The 17,834-nt window shown below is 43.7% G+C and overlaps 1 protein-coding gene across 1 annotated transcript in view; it reads left to right on the forward strand.

The window, feature by feature from the left end:
• The window catches only part of Dpt (dermatopontin), a 28,171-nt gene extending 13,991 nt beyond the window's left edge, over positions 1-14,180 (forward strand). The window contains exons 3-4 of the mRNA XM_005364001.2: positions 9,140-9,247; positions 13,116-14,180. Of these exons, the coding sequence (XP_005364058.1) occupies positions 9,140-9,247; positions 13,116-13,182 (175 nt within the window). The 3' untranslated portion in view covers positions 13,183-14,180. The remainder of the gene's footprint in view (positions 1-9,139; positions 9,248-13,115) is intronic.
• The last annotated feature ends 3,654 nt before the right edge of the window (positions 14,181-17,834 follow it).

Here is a 17,834-nt window from a genome sequence, read left to right on the forward strand (position 1 = left end):
AGAGAGAGAGAGAGAGAGAGAGAGAGAGAGAGAGAGAGAGAGAGAGAGAGAAGAGAGATTGAACCCTGGGCAGAAGTTTCTTGCTTTTTTGCCGTGCTGGGGCTCCAGCATTCTAGTCAAGTGTTACAGGTCTGTTCCACATTCCCAGTCATAAGTGGTTTCTTAATATCTGTCAGCTGGGGTGCAGTTAAGTGATTCTAGGGGACGTGCAGAGGAAGGTATTTTTTTTTTCCAGAAAATAGGTTGTTGTTGTTTTTAACTTAAGTAGATTTTTTTTTTCTCCATCCCCACCCTCTCACTTCTGCCTTATAAGCTCTGTCCTCATGGAGATCTTTGTGCTGATGCATGCGAAGTCATTTAAAAAGAACTTTTATTTCTGTGTGTATATGTGTGTTTGCGTGTGGATGAACATGTGTTCAGATGCAGGTGCACATGATTTTGGATGATCAATATCTACCTGAGATATAGCTCATAAGAAGACATCATCTTGTTTTCTTCGAGAGTCTCTCCCTGGGACTTGGGTCTTACTGTGTTTAGCCTAGACTGGCTGACCAATGGGCCTCAGGGAGCCTCCTATCTTGGTTTCCCCAGTGCTGGGATCACTAGTGTCAGCCACTGTGCTCAGATTTTGACCTGGGTGCTGGGGATGAAATGCAGGTCTCCATGCTTATGCAGGAAGCCCTTTACTCAACCTCTCTCCCCAGATCCCACATCCTTCTTCTAGTGACATCAGGCACACCCCAGACTCTCCCATTTGATCAATTATGAAGACTTTAGCCGACCCCCCCCCCCAGTTTTATAGTGAGATCATAGGAGCCTGTCATTGTTCACTGGCTGTGATCACACAAAGCTGGCCTGTTTTAAAGTAGTGTTCCCTCCACTTTCCCAACAGTAGGAGGGGCCGTCTAAGGGACCTTTCAGGGGCAGACACTATCCAGAAACACCTGCCAAGGCCTAGCATGCCTTGCAGAAACCAGAACACGTGAAAGGAGTTGGATGTGCAGAGGAGCAGGAGTTGCATTGAGTTGTTCTTCCCCAGGAAGAGGAAGAGTGATCTGGGATAGCCACATTTCCACCACAGCGAGAAGCTTGAGGTCTCTGCCAGGATGAGTGAGAGCCCGCAGTGGCTGTAGCCAGACAGTCATGGCTGCTGCCTGGGGTCCTGGACAAACAGAACAAGAGGGAATGGGCTTAGGGCCCAAGGCTTTCAGCCATCGAGCAGATAAATGCCTGGGGCTCCCTGGCCTTAGAAAGCCTGACTGACCACAGAGGTTGAGAATGGACAAAGAGACGGCTGGGACAAAGGCGAAAGCCCTGCCTTCTCAGGCCTTCTGTATTGTGTGTCAACACTTTGACACTGACGCTTGAAGCTTCTCCTGTTCACTTGGGTGCCAAGGCCTGATAAGATCAATGCTTGTGTGTCGAGTTCCGCTATTGATCTAATGATGCCCCAGACTGCAGTTGTTATCTGGGTTGCTTCCCCATAAATATTACATGCCCTGTCTCTCTTTAGACAACTCCCCCTTAGATGTAGCTCATCACTTATGATACTAAGAATGTAATGACTGTAAAAATATGCACAGGAACAGAGAGCCTTGATAGTTAACAATGGTCAAAATGAGATGGGCAACTTTTCTTGAACTGACATAAACATTCAGGTTTCTTAAAATTTATCCCCAAGCCTTGGTCTTCAGTGATCTTGCACTCTGCATTCCCAACCCCCAACTTCTCATTTTCCCTCACCCACCCCAGGTCCAGAGGTATCACCATTGGTCAGAATCACAAGGTAAGGAGAGCAACATCACAAGTAAGTTCAGAAGCAGACTCCACAAATGAGGGCTTCAGTGTGATTGACTCTACCTCAGACAGCATAGCGTCAGAGCTGAGAGTTCAGCTGGTGGCCTATGGAAGTGGTGCATTTTCTGGGGAGACCTCGGAGAAGGGACAGGATGAGCATGCGCCAAACACCGTAGAAGACAGCGAATGACTCACTGTTCGAAGGGTGTCTAGACGCTTCAGCGGGATCTTTGAATTGCCTGAGTCATGGTGCTATATTATCCCTTTATAAATTGAATGAAATCCCAAGGTCATAAATTCTCACTTCTCCAGCATCTCAGCACACTGCCTGGTCCTTAATATAAAAGCTGTCAAAAGAATAGCTACATCCTGCAAGCCTTCAGTGCAGTCGTCACAGTGAGACTGACACTGGCAGGGTGGCTTTTTAATAGTTGACAAAAAAGAAACCTTTTTTGTGGTCATTATTCTGCTTGATCCTCTTAGCCCCGCATAGTGAATTGACAACAATGTTCTACCACCCCACAGCAAAATGCTGGTAATCTCTGTTTTGGAACCGTCTCTTACAACACTTCAATAGACTTGAATTAAATGGCAGAACGAGATACATGAAGGGATAGACCATTCCTCCTACTTTGTCTTGTTTTTATTGTTATTTGTTTTGTTTTAAAGATTTATTTTAATTTAAGTGTGTGTGTGTGTGTGTGTGTGTGTGCATGCTTGTGCACACGAATATCCAGGCACCCATGAAATCCAGAGACCATTAGATTCCTTAGATCTGGAGTTATAGGAGGTTGTAAGTCACCCCATATGGGCTCTTGGAATTGAACTGTGGTCCTCTTCAGAAACAGTGGGAGTTCTTAAACATTGAGATAATCTCTCCAGTCTCTGGGTCCATGTTTGATGTAAACTCTATGTCTCCCTGGCTGGTCTGGAACTTACTTTGTAAATCACGATTTCCTCAAATGTTCAGCAAACATTTCCTGCCTTAATGTTCTGGGAGTGCTGGGATTATGGGCGTGCTCCACTATAGCCAGCCTCTCCTCTACTCTGGAAAGCTCTCTGCAGCACGCGTGTGAAGCTTGTCAAGTGAATGTCTGGCTTCTCTGCAGTTCCAAACATTTAGAGACTCAGAAATATTCTAGGCTAGAAAGAAAACAAATCATCACCAACTCCCAGATGCCTGTGGGATTATTTGTTTGCTGGGAACCAAGGTACTGTTCTGATTTCATCCTGAGAAGAGTCTCCTTGGATATTGCAGCATCACTGAAACCTGGCAAGAAAGTGCATTCCTGTTAGATGCAGACATGCCATTACTAATCGGTTCCCACTGGACTGGTTGAATATATAAATGCAGTGCGTATTTATTTAGATGAGAGAATCCAAATTCGTAGCCCAGTGGTCTGCAAACAACAAACACATGTCACCAAAGGAGCCACAAGCCTCCAGAGACCTGCGCTCATCCCCTGCCCTCAAGCAGCTCCAGCTGCTGCAGGTCACAACCCAATCAGTCTGCCAACTGGGTGGAGACCATGCATCCTGGGAATGGAGGGTTTTGAATTGAGCAACTATATTTCTCTCTAAATGTTTCTTCTTTGGATCTAAGGCTGCTTAGTAGGCTTGTTGGATGATCTATTTGGACTCGTCACCTGTTTAAGTGACCTTCACATCACCTTTCAGCCTGGCTTGCCACGGCAGTCAGACTGAGCCTTTTCCACCACTGCCCCCACCCCTCCTTGTGTCCAGGTCATAAAGCAGAGAACAGCTTTGCTGAATTCTTGGACATCTCTAGCTCACAACAAGATTCGGTCAAGGAGAGCATTTGTCTCCCCGCTTTCATTGTGAATGATCCAATCAAAGAGAACATTTAACTCACAGCCTGTTGTTCAGATATTAATGCCAGGCGAGGTTTGTTGGCAAGACCATTCTTGTGATGCAGTGTTCAGGAATCACCTCTTAGGCCCTCCATCTGGGTATCTGTCATCCCACCCTGCTTGAGTGGTCTCCTGTAGCACCTTTCCCAGAGGCCTGGTGAAGGGGAAGTTTCCACACTGAATCTCCTGAGCAAGCTAGGAGCTATAATTGCAGAGATGGAGCTACCCACGTCTTAAGAAAACTAGCCGGAAAGCTACGTTTTAAATGAGTGCACACTGAGTTTGAAGGTTCCTCTACTTCACTAACAACCAGCTCCTCACACTGCACGCACTCTATCTGGCAGACACAGTTCCTCTGAGCTTGAGCAAAATCCTTTGTCCCTTTCATCAGCCGTAGTGGCTGCACAGTTACTGACCCCTGTTTATGATGTCGATGTCTGTTTGCTGCCTGCATATTGGAGATATATCCCTTGTGTTCAGACTTAAAAAAACAGAAATTCCAGGGATGTGGCTGATTGTCTAGGAGTCAGTTCACCCAAGTTGTGAGCTACTTAGGACAAAGCAAACCTCTCAATTACAGATAAGCCCACTTCCATCCACAGGATTCTAGAAGCCACTTTCCTTTCTTCATTCATTTAACCAGTCGGCTACTGAAGGTGAATGGATAGGAAATGACTTCAATTCATAGAGTTAGGATAAGCTCCTAACAGTGAATGGTTCTGTTGCTCTATCTATTGATATCTTCCCTGTGCTTGTGGAGAAACTGAGGTACAGAAGCTGTCATTTTCTTCAAAGGAGTGAGCTTGATTCAAAGAGGTCTCGCTAACCTCCAGATCCCTTGTTATTTGTATAGTGCACAGCTACCTGCCTCTCCATGCAGGAAGAAAGTAAGAACACAGATCAAACAGTAGGCAAAGCTACCATCGACAGCTAATGGTGGGGGGAAGGGCTTGGCTAGTGGAAGGGAGAAGTTGGAGGTGAAGCTGTCCTTGCTGATGTGCAGGTTAGGGTAGCCAGGAGATAATATGGCTGATGACAGTCAACAGTAATCAAAACGAATGTGACTGCTCACCAGCCCTTGAAGCACCAGCTGGAGGCTCACTTCCAAAACAGCAATTTGAAAAAAGTTCAGGGACTTTCCTCTTCTAATTTAAGTCCCAGCCATCCCGGGAACTATGCTTCCCCTGTGTGGTGATACATATCTGAACTGTTTGAAATATAAACCCCCAAATGCCACAGAGGATAGACATGAACACTGGATGTTTGTCACAGCCCAGGTCCCCAGATTTCAGTCTGTCTACACCAAGAAGGGCACTTATGTGATTCTGGAGGACATGGACTCTTCACGTTGTGTCTTTTTTATTTTTATTGTTTTTACACATAAGACCATTTGGGTTTTTATCATTCTGTCTTTGCAAGAATAGTTCAAACAAGTCCTGATGTAGCATGAATTAAGAACGTTAGGGCACTAACGAAGTCATCTACCCTGGAGTATCCTCTCCTTCCTTATTGTTGCCTGGGAAGGCTTTATGCAAGCAGCTTGGTCATGAATAGACTGTGATGCTTAGGAATGTTCCCAGTAACTTCCTGTCAGAAACTAGTATCTTCTTTGATCTAAGTGGGAAAGGTAAGCCAGTCTTGACACATCAAGTCTATACTTGTTGAGTGTCTCCTCTATCCCCTTGAAAACTAGCGCATAAAAGATACGTATGGTGTCATGGACCAGTGATGCTTTAAAGAGATCTCTCTGCCAGTCACCCTGTGACGTGGTTAATTGAGTCCATTTGCACCTGTTGACAGTTTCAGTGGTTCAACTATCACGGAGGAGAAAGTCCTGTGTCGATCTTCCTTCAGTTCAAACTAATTTTTGGCTGCTCATAATTAAGGCATCATTTAATTTCTCTCCATCTTGTTCATCCCTATCTGACACGAGAAGTTGTACAAAGCTCAAGATACCATGTTCTCCAAGCTTTGGAACCAAAAGTGAGCAATAACTATTTACTGAAAGTGGTAGGGGAAATGAGCATACACACATGTGGATACACACATGCACACACACATGCATATACATACATGCACACACATGCATATACCTACACTTAGTGATTTTTTTTAACTGAAAGAGAATATGGTCCCATATATTGCTCAAGAGTACTTTTAAAATAAGCTTATTTCTTTAATATATTGTCCTCCCCTTTATCCTACCAAGCCTCAGGTTTAATTGATTATTTTATCTGGGCTAGAAATATGAGACAATACTCTCTGTGAGGGACTTTGCCAAAAAGCTGTCTGAAACTACACAGTAATTCATAAGAAAGCTGAAACCACACTGAATTCTCTCCCACCCTTAAGGAAGCCAAGACCATGTCCAGTAAAACATGATCATCCTGTTTCTTTGTCCTCTTTTAACTTTCTGAAAAGTGTGAACACTTTGTCTCAGTTCTAGCTCTGTAAGTTTAAAGAAGAACTATTACTAGGGTTTTTATTCATTAGGACATTGTGTGTGTATGTGCGATGCCTTTAAGAAATAAATGAGCATATAGCTATTGAACTAAAAAAAATGGAATGCTAGGCTGAATTGAAACAGAAATTCTTGCTATCAGTGGAAGGCTCACTCTACCAATGATGGGGTCCTTTTCTACTTCCGCATTTTTGGTTCCCAGCCTCCTTTACCATTATCCTAATCCAAGGTTCTGGAAAAAAATGTGAACTCAGACATCTGATTTTATGATGAAAACAAAACAAAACACAACTGAAAATCAAAGCTAAGCCTAACTGGGACCAAGATGGAAACATACCAGGGACACACACCTCAGCCTCCCCGTGAAGTTCCAGACATTTGGAGGACAGCCAACTCTGCTACCATAGAGAAGCTTCCTAGGAAAATCTGCCCACCTGAACAGAAGACCCCACCTTGTCTCTATAAAGTGAATAATGAATCCCCACCAGAAAAAAGCATTAGGGAACTGTTTGCCCCTCTGGAACCTAATACTCATTGGTGTTTATTTTAAATGCAAGCTTTTCTTTCCCACTTCATCCCAAATGTTTTTTAACTATCCAAGTGATCTGGGAACAGAGCAAAAGGTCAATGGAAACAAGAGCCAACCAGTTTGAGTAATTGGGCAGAACCCAATGCAATATTGCATGAGCAGAAATAAAAATGCTCGGTAACTAAGTTTTATGTGTGTGTCTAAATGCTGCCTTTTAAAGTTCTAGAATATGTTCTATGAAATACAGAAAACACTCTCAAAATCCAGCTTTATTCTGCCTGTTCTCAACAGCCCCCTCTGTCTCTGGGCAAGCTGTCCTATACCTGTCCCCGAATCCTCAGACCACAAGCCAGTGGGCTCCAAATGAGGCCTTATTAGGTTCTTTGATGAAGCACTTAGCTAGATTTTTGTTGTTGTTGTTAGACAAAAGAAGTGTTGTTTCAGGGTCTCTTTACAAGCACAAAAGAGATTTAAATTTTTCCCTTCATAAAATATCAAGTAAAAATACATGTAACCATTCCGGGTGAGGCTTGGTATCTAAGGAGGCCTAGTGATGATGTCTTCAAAGAAGACAAAGTATAGAAGAGAGTGAGCCGTGCAGGCCAGGGAATGACTAAGAAGAACCCAAAGAGAGAGCTTAGATTTCTAAGTCCCACTTCCCCTGGGCTGACCTTGGTCTTGCCGTACCTAAGCACTCCTTGTAGACCTTCCTATCAACCCTTCTGATTTGTAAACAGGGATCTTGTGAAAATCCTTACAGTCTTGAGAGAGAGGCCATTAACCACAGAAAGGGAGATCATCCTATCTTCAATACTCAAATCAAATGGGATTACTGACACTCACAAATGAGCTGCTTCCTGAGCAGCCCTGGGGATACAGATGGAATTCAGGAGTGGGAGTGCATGTGTGTAATCTTGGCCCTTGAGAGGTAAAGGCAGAAGTGTGAAAAGTTGAAAGCTATCCTAGCTACATAGTGAGCTCAAGGTCTGGTAGGCTACGTGAGACCTGTCTCAGAAAAGACATGCAGTCTTTGTTTTCATTTTTCTTTATGAGAACCAGAGGAGTCTAAATTTGTTCCAGGATTGATCCGATCTTTGAGAATAAAAGAGGAAGAATAAGAAAAGGGAGTGGAGGCGCCAATGCTGGTGGTGGTGGAGAATAGTATTTAATGATTGCCTACCTGCCTTATGTAATTGTATTACACATACTTTCACTAGCTGCAGTGAAAATGTACAAGAGAACTTTCATTTTAATAGACCAGGAAACCAATTAAATTACTCTCCAAAAGCCATTTATTTATTCAGAAAATATTTGCCAAGAAGCAGGAACTATTTGAGCTGCCAGAGAAACAATGGCCTCAGATAGAGCTGTATCTTTGCAAAGCTCACATTTTAGCCAGCTATTTTAAACATGATTACTGTTATTAGTCATGATAAGAAATGTGTGTTGGCCAGGCAGTGGTGGCACATGCCTTTAATCCCAGCACTCGGGAGGCAGAAGTAGAGGTCGGTCCGAGGCCAGCCTGGTGTACAAGAGCCAGTTCCAGGACAGGCTTCAAAGCTACAGAGAAACCTTGTTTCCCCAAAAAAACAAAACCAAAATCAAAACCAAAACAAAACAAAACAAAATAACAACAACAAAAGAAATGTGTGTTAAACTGTCACATAGTATCTGCACATAAGTGCATATATACACGTGAATAAAGTTTTCACACATAGACTATTGCAGGCAATGCACCATGTGACCTGACACTTTCTGTTCTGTTGCATTCTTTTTGAAGCTGATATATCAGTTATTTTTCTCATTGCTGTGGCAAAGGCAACGAAAGGAAGGAAAGGCTTATTTTTTTTTGCTCACAGTGCTGGGGTACAGTCCATCATGGCAGAGAAGTCATGGCAGCTGAAGGTAGAGGCAGCTCCAGATTGTATTCAGTCAGGAAGCAAAGACGGATGAATACTGATGAACTGCTTCCATTATTTTATTTAGTTCAAGAGCCCAGCCCGTGGGATGGCACCATCTACATTTAGGGTTGGTCTTCCTACTCAGTTAACCCAATCTAGAAAATTCCCTTACAGACAAGCCCAGAGATTTGTCTCCACAGTGGCTCTAGACCCTTTTTGGTTGACAATCAATAGAAAGCATTAGAGAGCTAACCATAATCAGTTCAACTGATTTTATGATCTAATAATGAGTCAGGCATGATCCAATGTGAAACAGGCTGACTTGAACAGAATGGAAATACTTCAGCATGCCTTCAAAGACTGGGAGCCTTCTGCGTGTGTTCCAGTTATAGTTGCTGCTACTGCATGTGCTGAGTGCACAGGACAATGGTTAGGGAAAGGCAGATGAGAAACGGAAGAAGACACCTATCATTTGGGCTTGGCAGAAACCATCTAACTCCAGTTCTGATTGCCCAAGATCTTCCCCCTCTCCTTCACGTGAGCCCTCTATTTGCTCCAACCCTTTGTTCTCTCCACACAGGCTGACAACAGAATACCCAGGCCACTATGGGGAAGAAATAGACATGATTTCCTATAACTATGACTACTACATCCGAGGAGCAACAACCACTTTCTCTGCGGTGGAAAGGTGAGGAGGGTCACCCCTTTTCCAGCAGGCTCAGGGCTAGAGATGTGAGGATCCTGACTGTGGGTATTTTTACTCGCTGACCTCCATACTCTAGTTTCCTACTTAGTCAAGGATTAACTGTGGGTTTGGTTAGGTAGCAGGAGCCAGTGAGAAGTGAGAGTCCTTAGGATCTGCCTCGCAAGGCAGAGTGACCTTTCCAAGGAGGACAGATACCAGCCTACTCCACAGCAGAGTCTGGAACTTGATAGACATCAGCGTCCCTTGATGGTCTGAGCAATCCCTATACTGGGCTTCAGAAAGTGTTTGGCACAGCAAGAACAGGTTAGAACAGTTGAAAGTGTTGGGCCCTTTCTAGTCCTGTGCCTCGCTGTGTACTCCCTGCTTAGAATTGTAGGAAGGGAGAGAGAAAAGAAGAGGAGGGGATTGGCAAGGAAGAACACACAAAATTCATTCTCTTGGTATGCTCAGTCTGTTAGAGCAAAACACTGGAGACTGGACCATTTATAAAAACCAGAAATCTATTCCTCACAGTCCCAGAGACTGGGGAATATGAGATCAAAGAAGAAACAGATATATGGTAAGGACTGCTATTTGCTTCAAAGATGGGACCTTTCACTGGGTCCCCATACAGCAGATGGACAAGACAGTTGCACTGAACCTATTTACGAAAGCACTAATAGCAGTCACAAGGGCAGCATCTTTTTGACATAACCAGCCCCCACAACCCTTACCTCTTAGTACTACTTAGTACTATGACTACATTGGACACTTGTTTACAGCACACAGATGTTGTGGCAGACATTAATATGTGGACTATGTGATCTAACTAATCACATCCAGAAATGAAAAAAGGAGTAACTCATTCCATGATGAAGTGGGAATCTTTCATGAATGAAAAGAAGATTTGAGTAATTCGAGAAAAACAACACCAACCTGCATTCCCAGCCCACTTCCACTTCTCCCGTCATTCTTTTGTGGTCCTCTCGCAAATACACCCAAACCATAAGAAAACAAAATTCAAAATTCCTGTAGACATGATGTTCATGTAGACCTTGTGGTTAGTTCTCTATTATCATGAAAAAGTATAGAGAAATTCAAACCTTAAGAGTTGATGTGACTACTTTTAATCAGGTGATAATGATGTCACACAAAAATGAATTCCAGAAAGATCACCCACTCAGGTTTTGCAAACCTAATAGAGCTGACAGCAAGATCTCATTAGCTAACAGACTATGAGCAATTTGAGTGCCATTTATCTTTTGTGTCTATGCTTTCAAATGCAGTTACATCTCAATTAACTGCTGTTAACTTATTTAATGTGGATTGTAACTTTTAAAAATACAAAATAGCTTTGGAAAAGCACATTGTATGTCACAGGCTCCACAAACAAATATTCTTGTTTCCCAACAGGAGAACACCTCAGTTCTCATATGCAACTTGTTTTTGTTAGAGATAGGATTTTAACTTATTTAGTTACCCATTTCCTAACATCTACAGTTTCAAAAAGAAATGGGGCTTAGGATAAACTCACCCTACTGAGGAGAAACAATTGAGTGGTGTGCTGTACAGCAACTATATTTAAATACAGACCCAAGAACTCAAAGAGCACGAAAATCTAATGTCATTGAACAGCAAAATGTCTGCCAAAGTTCAGAAGATAGTACCAGTGTCCAGTGCTCCTAAAGATTCCCCAGGTTAAAGAGGAAACTGGTTCTAAGTTTTCTGGTTAATAATATAGCAGGAAATAAAAACAGTAAAGAACGAATATCACCCAAAATTGTTGTGAAGTATTTTTCGGCAATTGAAACAGCCAGTTCTTGCTGGCTTGGAAATTATTAGTCACATAAATTGTATAGACTAACTGAAGACTGAGATATGGTGTGTCTGGATTGTTTTAAATCCCTTCTCCTGCCAGATTTAAAAAAAAGAAGGAAGGAAGGAAGGAAGGAAGGAAGGAAGGAAGGAAGGAAGGAAGGAAGGAAGGAAGGAAGAGCGAGCATGGAGCATGCCCGTGTAATTTTGCTGCAGTTGCTAACATTCAGTGGCTTGAAGGTCCACAGTTTTCGTTTCTTCCTTTCTGTTCAGGATGGTATGCTCGCCCCCACCTCCACTGGACAAATACCTTCAGAGTAAGGGCTTCCCTTCCTTGTGCAGCTCATGGAAGTTTCCTCCTGGAATAATTTCTACCCTGGGCAGAGACGATTCTTTGTTGCAGGTGTCTGTCCTGCGAGTCTCTAGGTGTTAGGCCAACCCACTGTTACACCTTAAACTCTTTGAAGCCATTGACAAATATACCATGGTAGCCCCTGAGCCTCTAGTTGAAAGGTACTGTCTGGAAGGGAAAACAGAACCTGGCTGGACCCTTTGATTGTTTTAGGACAAAGTCTAAATTTCTCCCAGTATCTGTTAACTGCCTCTTAAAAGAAAAACACAAATGCAGGGCCACAAGATCTTCCTTATCTTCTTCCTGCATAGATACGCACGTCTTAGCTGTGATAATTAAATTCACTTAGAAAACACACACAGCACCGGCTTATTAATCATCTAAAGCACGCCGTATCCCCTGTGGATGATTTTACGAGAACAAATATCAGTGCACATCTCATTCCCCTGAGTCCTCAAAGCTGTGTGCTGGAGAACAACACTATCCCCAATAGCTTTGCACAGACAAAGCTGGCAAAAGCTGGAAAAACATTCAGAATTAGGAAGCCGGCCTTGGGCTATTCACTTACCATTCCCATCCCCCGCCCGGAATAGCATGGTCATCCCCACACACTTCACATTCAGAAGCTGGATGCAGGTACCACCTGCTGTAGAGTTTAGAAGACACCAAGATAGACACCTGGAGGATGGAAAGGGGAGGAGGAGAAAGGACTGTGTTTGGAAGAAATTGCTTGCTTGGCTACGGAGCAAGTAGTCTCACACTTTTATTGGGATTATGCAAAGCGCACGACAGCTGTGTCCTCTGGTGGCATTACAGTCACCTGGCATGGGAAGCAGAGTGGTATAGGAGAAAGCAAGATTTGAGGTCAGCACACTTGAAATCTGATATCACCTATCACTTGTAATCCTTTAAAGCAATCTTAGTTCACTGAGCCTGTTTCTTCACAAAACAATGAGTCACGGTGAAGATTATTGAAGGAACACATAGTCGTAGATCATCTAATGCAGGGCTGGGCACATTGGAAGCACAAAGAGCTTCACAATGACAACGGTGCCTGCCAGTCCCTGCAAGTGGCTGAAAAAAGAACATGGGTCCTAAGCTCAGCAAACATGTACCCACACCCTGTTTTTCAAAACTGAGCGGTTCTATACCCTCTCAAATCCATCCCATCTCTTAAACAGGCCATTTCATTTCCAATAGGGGAGAAGAGCAGGTTTTCTCTTTCCCACTGGAAGGTGTCTTGAGTTGTCACCACTCACCTTACAAATGCCTTCAAAGGGGAAACACAGTGCACCTCCTGTGTCCCATGTCATGGAGAATACTGACTCAGTAGAAAGGAAGGGTTGGCGGGACAATAGATGGCCTTTTAGAAGGAAGTTTTTTTCGCAATGAAATGGAGACGGTGCTAATAAATGCTTTTACTCTGAGCCATGAACTTGTAAATCCTGGAGGCACCTTGGAGGTTCAGCCACGGAGAACTAACCTCCGGCCATGAATAAGAGCCTCCCTATGGCCTATAGCCAGTAAGGGGCCAACTAACCTTACAGACCCACTGGTTGCCTGGAGTTGTTATTGCAAAGTTTTCTAAGAACAAGGTGAGGCGCCCCTGCTGCTCTGAGATCTGCCAGAGCCTGTCGTCAAGGCTGTTTGCCCACAGCCACTCTTTCTGCTCTCACTGACGTTCATCTGGTTCTCCTCCCACAGGGATCGCCAGTGGAAGTTCATAATGTGCCGGATGACTGACTACGACTGTGAATTCGCAAGTGTTTAGATTTGCCGCCTACAGAGGCCCGGGTGAAGGGCGAGGGGCCGGGCGCCCTGAGGGGTTCCTGTTCCGCAGGCTAGTATAGGTTAGAACATCTGCAGTTCTTTCTTTCGCTCTCCTCCCTGAGATGGGAGCTACGGTGTCAGCTGCCCGGGACTTTCTCACCACGATTACACATATAAACAAACCCACAATTCAGCCTGGTTTCTCACTTTCAACACTTTCCATAACAACCCTCTCCAGTTGCTGCTGATGGCTTCCTTGCATACCGCATATACAGCGCCCAGAACACCTGCCAAGGCCTTGCTGCTGTTCTGAGTGTCAAATTCAGTTTAGAGAGTTTGGAGGGAGGGAGAGAGAAGGGAGGAGTTGAGATAAAGATTCTCTACAGTTAAGTCCGTTTGAGTGACACCCAGAGACCTCACCTGGGGTGGAGAAGCACTCTCTGTCTTAAGGGAACTACCCACTCCCTCCTTCCGTGAGGGTCACAACATACATAGAAGTCCAAGTGAAGATCCATGTGCTCTGGGAGAGAGGGGACTTGGAGGTGAAAGGGGGAGGTGGGAGGGTTTGAGGACCGAGCCGAGACGTCAGGCTGAAAGAACGTCTTCCATTCAAAGACATATGTCAACACACCCCAAAATGGAAACGAATATGAGGGCCAGGAGAACCTGTGAGAGTCAGTCTCAAGATAGAAACAGTGGAAGATGAGAGAATGGGAGTCCGATTAGGAACGTGGGGAGACAAGAGTGGCCAGGAGAAAAGGGATCTTGGGACATGCCCAGTATTCTTAGGAAGGCTGGCGTATCCCCACGAACCACAGGAGAGCTGATGGTGCCTATCTGGACTGGTCCTAAAGGATCCATTCCCCTTTCCCATGTAGCTTGGAAGTGAATTCTGTGAGGATGACACTGTCTTTCTCTCTCTGGTGACATCTCTTTCCTTAGCCACTTGTACCTTCTTTCTCACAATAAAAATAAGCCAATAAAAGTATCAATACTCACTATCAATATCAAAGGTCATTTTGTGTCCTCCTCCCTCCCCTTTCAGTCATTCCTTAGCTCATTCTGAAAATACAGCCTCACGTTGTGGTTTGGGACAAGGCTTGAAGAACATAATGATGGCCATGATGTGATGTGGTTGGAGGAATCAGATAATTAAGACACCAGGTGCCAAGTGCTCACGTCATGTGAGGATCGGACAAAGGATGGGACCACGTTTCTCTGACTCTGAATCTAGCTACTTCCCCTTGATGTCTCTCAGTTGTCCATACACCACTATGTCACATGAAACTGTAGCCATAAGAAGCTCATATTCCCTTTACCTACACCACTTGCTTATTCTTTTCTTACCTCTGCTACCCTTCCCTCAACCTCTCTCTGAGTAGGCTCAGGAAAGCAACTAGAACAGCAATGCCAAGGGGGTAGGTACGCTTGGCTACACACCCCAGCTAGGTGGTGAGATCGTGACTCTCAGCCAGCAGAGGCTACATTTCCTGCAGCAAGATCCCAGTGTCAGGATGGGCAAGAGAGAACTGAAGCTGTCCTCCTCTGTCTTAATTCTTAAGAACTTTTTAATAATGTGTTTTTTGCCGAGTTCCTCTATTTCATTGCTGCTGCTTCTCTGCAGTTTTAATTTATAATGAGAAGCTTCCTGGTGTTATTTTTCACAGAGGGTGCCATTAATATTTCAGCAATTGCAGTCCTGGTGCAGGATGACAACCAGGAAATGGCCTTAGTTGGGTACGTGTGGAGCCCAGCAGGAAGGGAGACAAATGGTACTGATTGGTCCCCTCATCCATGGTGGCAACAGAGAACTGGTGGGAGGATGGGATGTAGGGCAGAGAGGCTTGTGGCTGGGAGGACGTGTCAGGAGACAGAAACACACAGTCAAGGAAAGAACAGAAGGCGATCCAGTAAGAGGAGACCGTGCCAACTGAAGGAAAGGAACTTCTGCAAAAAGAAAAACCACCCTTTGTATACAATCCAAGGACTGTGACAGGAAGATATCACCAGCTTGGTTTGGATATGGATCATTTACATTTTATATTATCTGTCGATCAGCAAGGACTGAGCACCCAAGTCAGGAACGAGTCCCAGATCTGCTGAGGAGGCTTTGGTGTCCTAGCTCCCTTCTTTCTGCTAACCTTCTCTACATTTCTTGAGCATGAACCCTGCCTTTTCTAGGCCAAATGTCTAAAATGTGGACATTTATCTAGGTCAGTGGTTCTCAGCCTTCCTAATGCTGTGACCCTTTAACACAGTTCCTCATGTCGTGGTGACCTCCAATCATAAAAGTATTTTTGTTTCTACTTGATAATTGTAATGTTGGAACTGTTATGAATTGTAATATAAATATCTGTGTTTTCCGATGGTCTTAGGCGACCCTGAGAGTCATTTGACTCCTCAAGGGGTTACAACCCATAGGTTGAGAACCACTGATCTAGGTATATTTCTTAAAATTTCAGAATCCTCTGCACTCTTTTACAAATGATTGCTAAGGGGATTCCTGAGGCATTTTCTTCTGGGTAAAGCAGCCTAGCACTGTGGTTGAAGACAGAGGTCCTACCCCAGGCTCTGGCAGAAAGACCTATATAATAATACTAGACACATCTCCAAAGCTTTGGCTTCCTACGTCCAATGAAGAAAGAATCCCTGTCTCAGGAACCTCACAAGATACTGCCACTTAAAACAAGGTGGGTAAAAGGAGAGCAAAATATTTCCATTTGTCAGGGCCTGTGTGTACTAAGGAAACAGCAGGCATTGCAGCGAGAGAGGCGGAAAAGTGATGCTGAGGAAACAGAGTCAGATCTGGCCTGCCTCACTGAAGGAGTAGAAACACTGTGGACTATGGACATCACCCCAGACTCTGTCACTCCCCAGCACCACAATCTTGGCCAAAGTACCTATCTCTTTTGATTCTATTTTTTTACTCATAGAAATAATAATACCCACACCATGGTCTTGTTACAAAAACTAAATGCAATCACATAATGATTGACATGTAAGAACCCAGTAAATGCAGCAAAAGAAGAGAATAGTGTGCATTATGCACACTAATTTCCAATTTCTTGGAAAGTAAGGTCTGAATAGGAATTGTATTACTTATTGTAAACCAGCCACTCAGTAAGATACAGTTCCTCATTTTAGACTTTAAAATTTAGAGGACCACGAACTAAAAGAACGAGATAGGCAGCATTGTGGTCTAGTGGTTAGCATAGCCACTTTCTAAGAGTCAGAAAAACAAATGAAATACTATAGATCAGCTTCGTAAGGAAAGGGCAAATGGCCTTTCAATAGAGGGTAGTGAACGTTTAAGACGAGGAAGTGGCATTTCAGATGACAGAAGCAGCATGATAATAGATATAAAGCAACCTATGAGCTTAAAGAGAATTTTCCAAGAAATGGGCCTCACCCAATGGGTCTTGGAGGCTCAGTATGCAGCCATAATGCCCTAAGAAAAAACTGGTAGCTCTTACCAACACTATAAGGCATGCCATTATTTATTTTTTTATCGAGATTTTATTATAGTACCCTGAACTCTTGGTTCATTGGCAAGGGACTGGGTATTGCACACACATACACACACACACACACACACACACACACACACACACACACACATATTTTTGGGAAGAAGAAAGCTGATTCCTCCCACTCCTGCCCAGACCACCAAAGCAGCAGGATGTGATCTGCCCCACTGAAAAAAGGTACTAAACCACATGGCTAACATAGATCAGAAAGATGGGTTAATCAAGATGTGAGAGTTAGCCAATGAGAGGCTAGAGCTAATGGGCCAATCAGCTTATATTTTATGGAGACTTATGTGTGATTTTCTTTGGGGCTAACCAGTTGTGGGGTACTGGGCGGGACAGAAACCCAAACAAGCAGGCCCGACCCATTCATGTTACAATTATTTATTTTTTTATCAAGATTTATTATAGTACCCTGAACTCTTGGTTCATTGGCAAGGAATTGAGTATTGCACACACACACACACACAAGTACACATGCACGCACAAGTATACACATGCATGCGTGCACACACACACACACTCAAGGACCATCACACACTTGTATGTGCGCAATTTTACTGTGTGCTCTCTTCATCCTGCTTCTTCATCCACACATTTTTGTCTCTAGACTCCATTTCTTTAACTCAGACATAAATTTGACAGAGTGAAGCAGGGAAGACAGTGGGGACAGAAAGAAATTAGAATGAAGTATGATATGTGTGTGTGTGTATATATATATATAAAGAAGCCATAACGAAACCCTTGTATTAGGTGCTAACCTCAAATATATTAGAGTAAATTTTTAAAAAGATGTCTGTGACAGATGAGAGGGAGCCACTAATTATTAATCCAGTACTAAGTGCTCAGCCCTGAAAACATATCCATATGAACAACACTAAGTGGACTCAGTACAGCAGGCTGTATTTATACGTTTATGTGCATGTATAAATGTAACAAGAATAATTAGACAAAAAAGAAGAAAGCGATTGAGATTTAAAAAAAAAGCAGGAGGGTTTGGAGACAGACGAAGGGAAAACAGTGCACCAGGGAGCAGTATATACTAATAGGGGATTGAAGGTGATCAAAGAATTCGATATGCAGGCCTGAAGTGTCACAGTGTAACTCATCTGTTCGTTAGTAAACG

This window comes from Microtus ochrogaster, assembly GCF_000317375.1.
Source record: "Microtus ochrogaster isolate Prairie Vole_2 chromosome 6 unlocalized genomic scaffold, MicOch1.0 chr6_random_2, whole genome shotgun sequence".
Lineage (NCBI taxonomy): Eukaryota > Metazoa > Chordata > Mammalia > Rodentia > Cricetidae > Microtus > Microtus ochrogaster.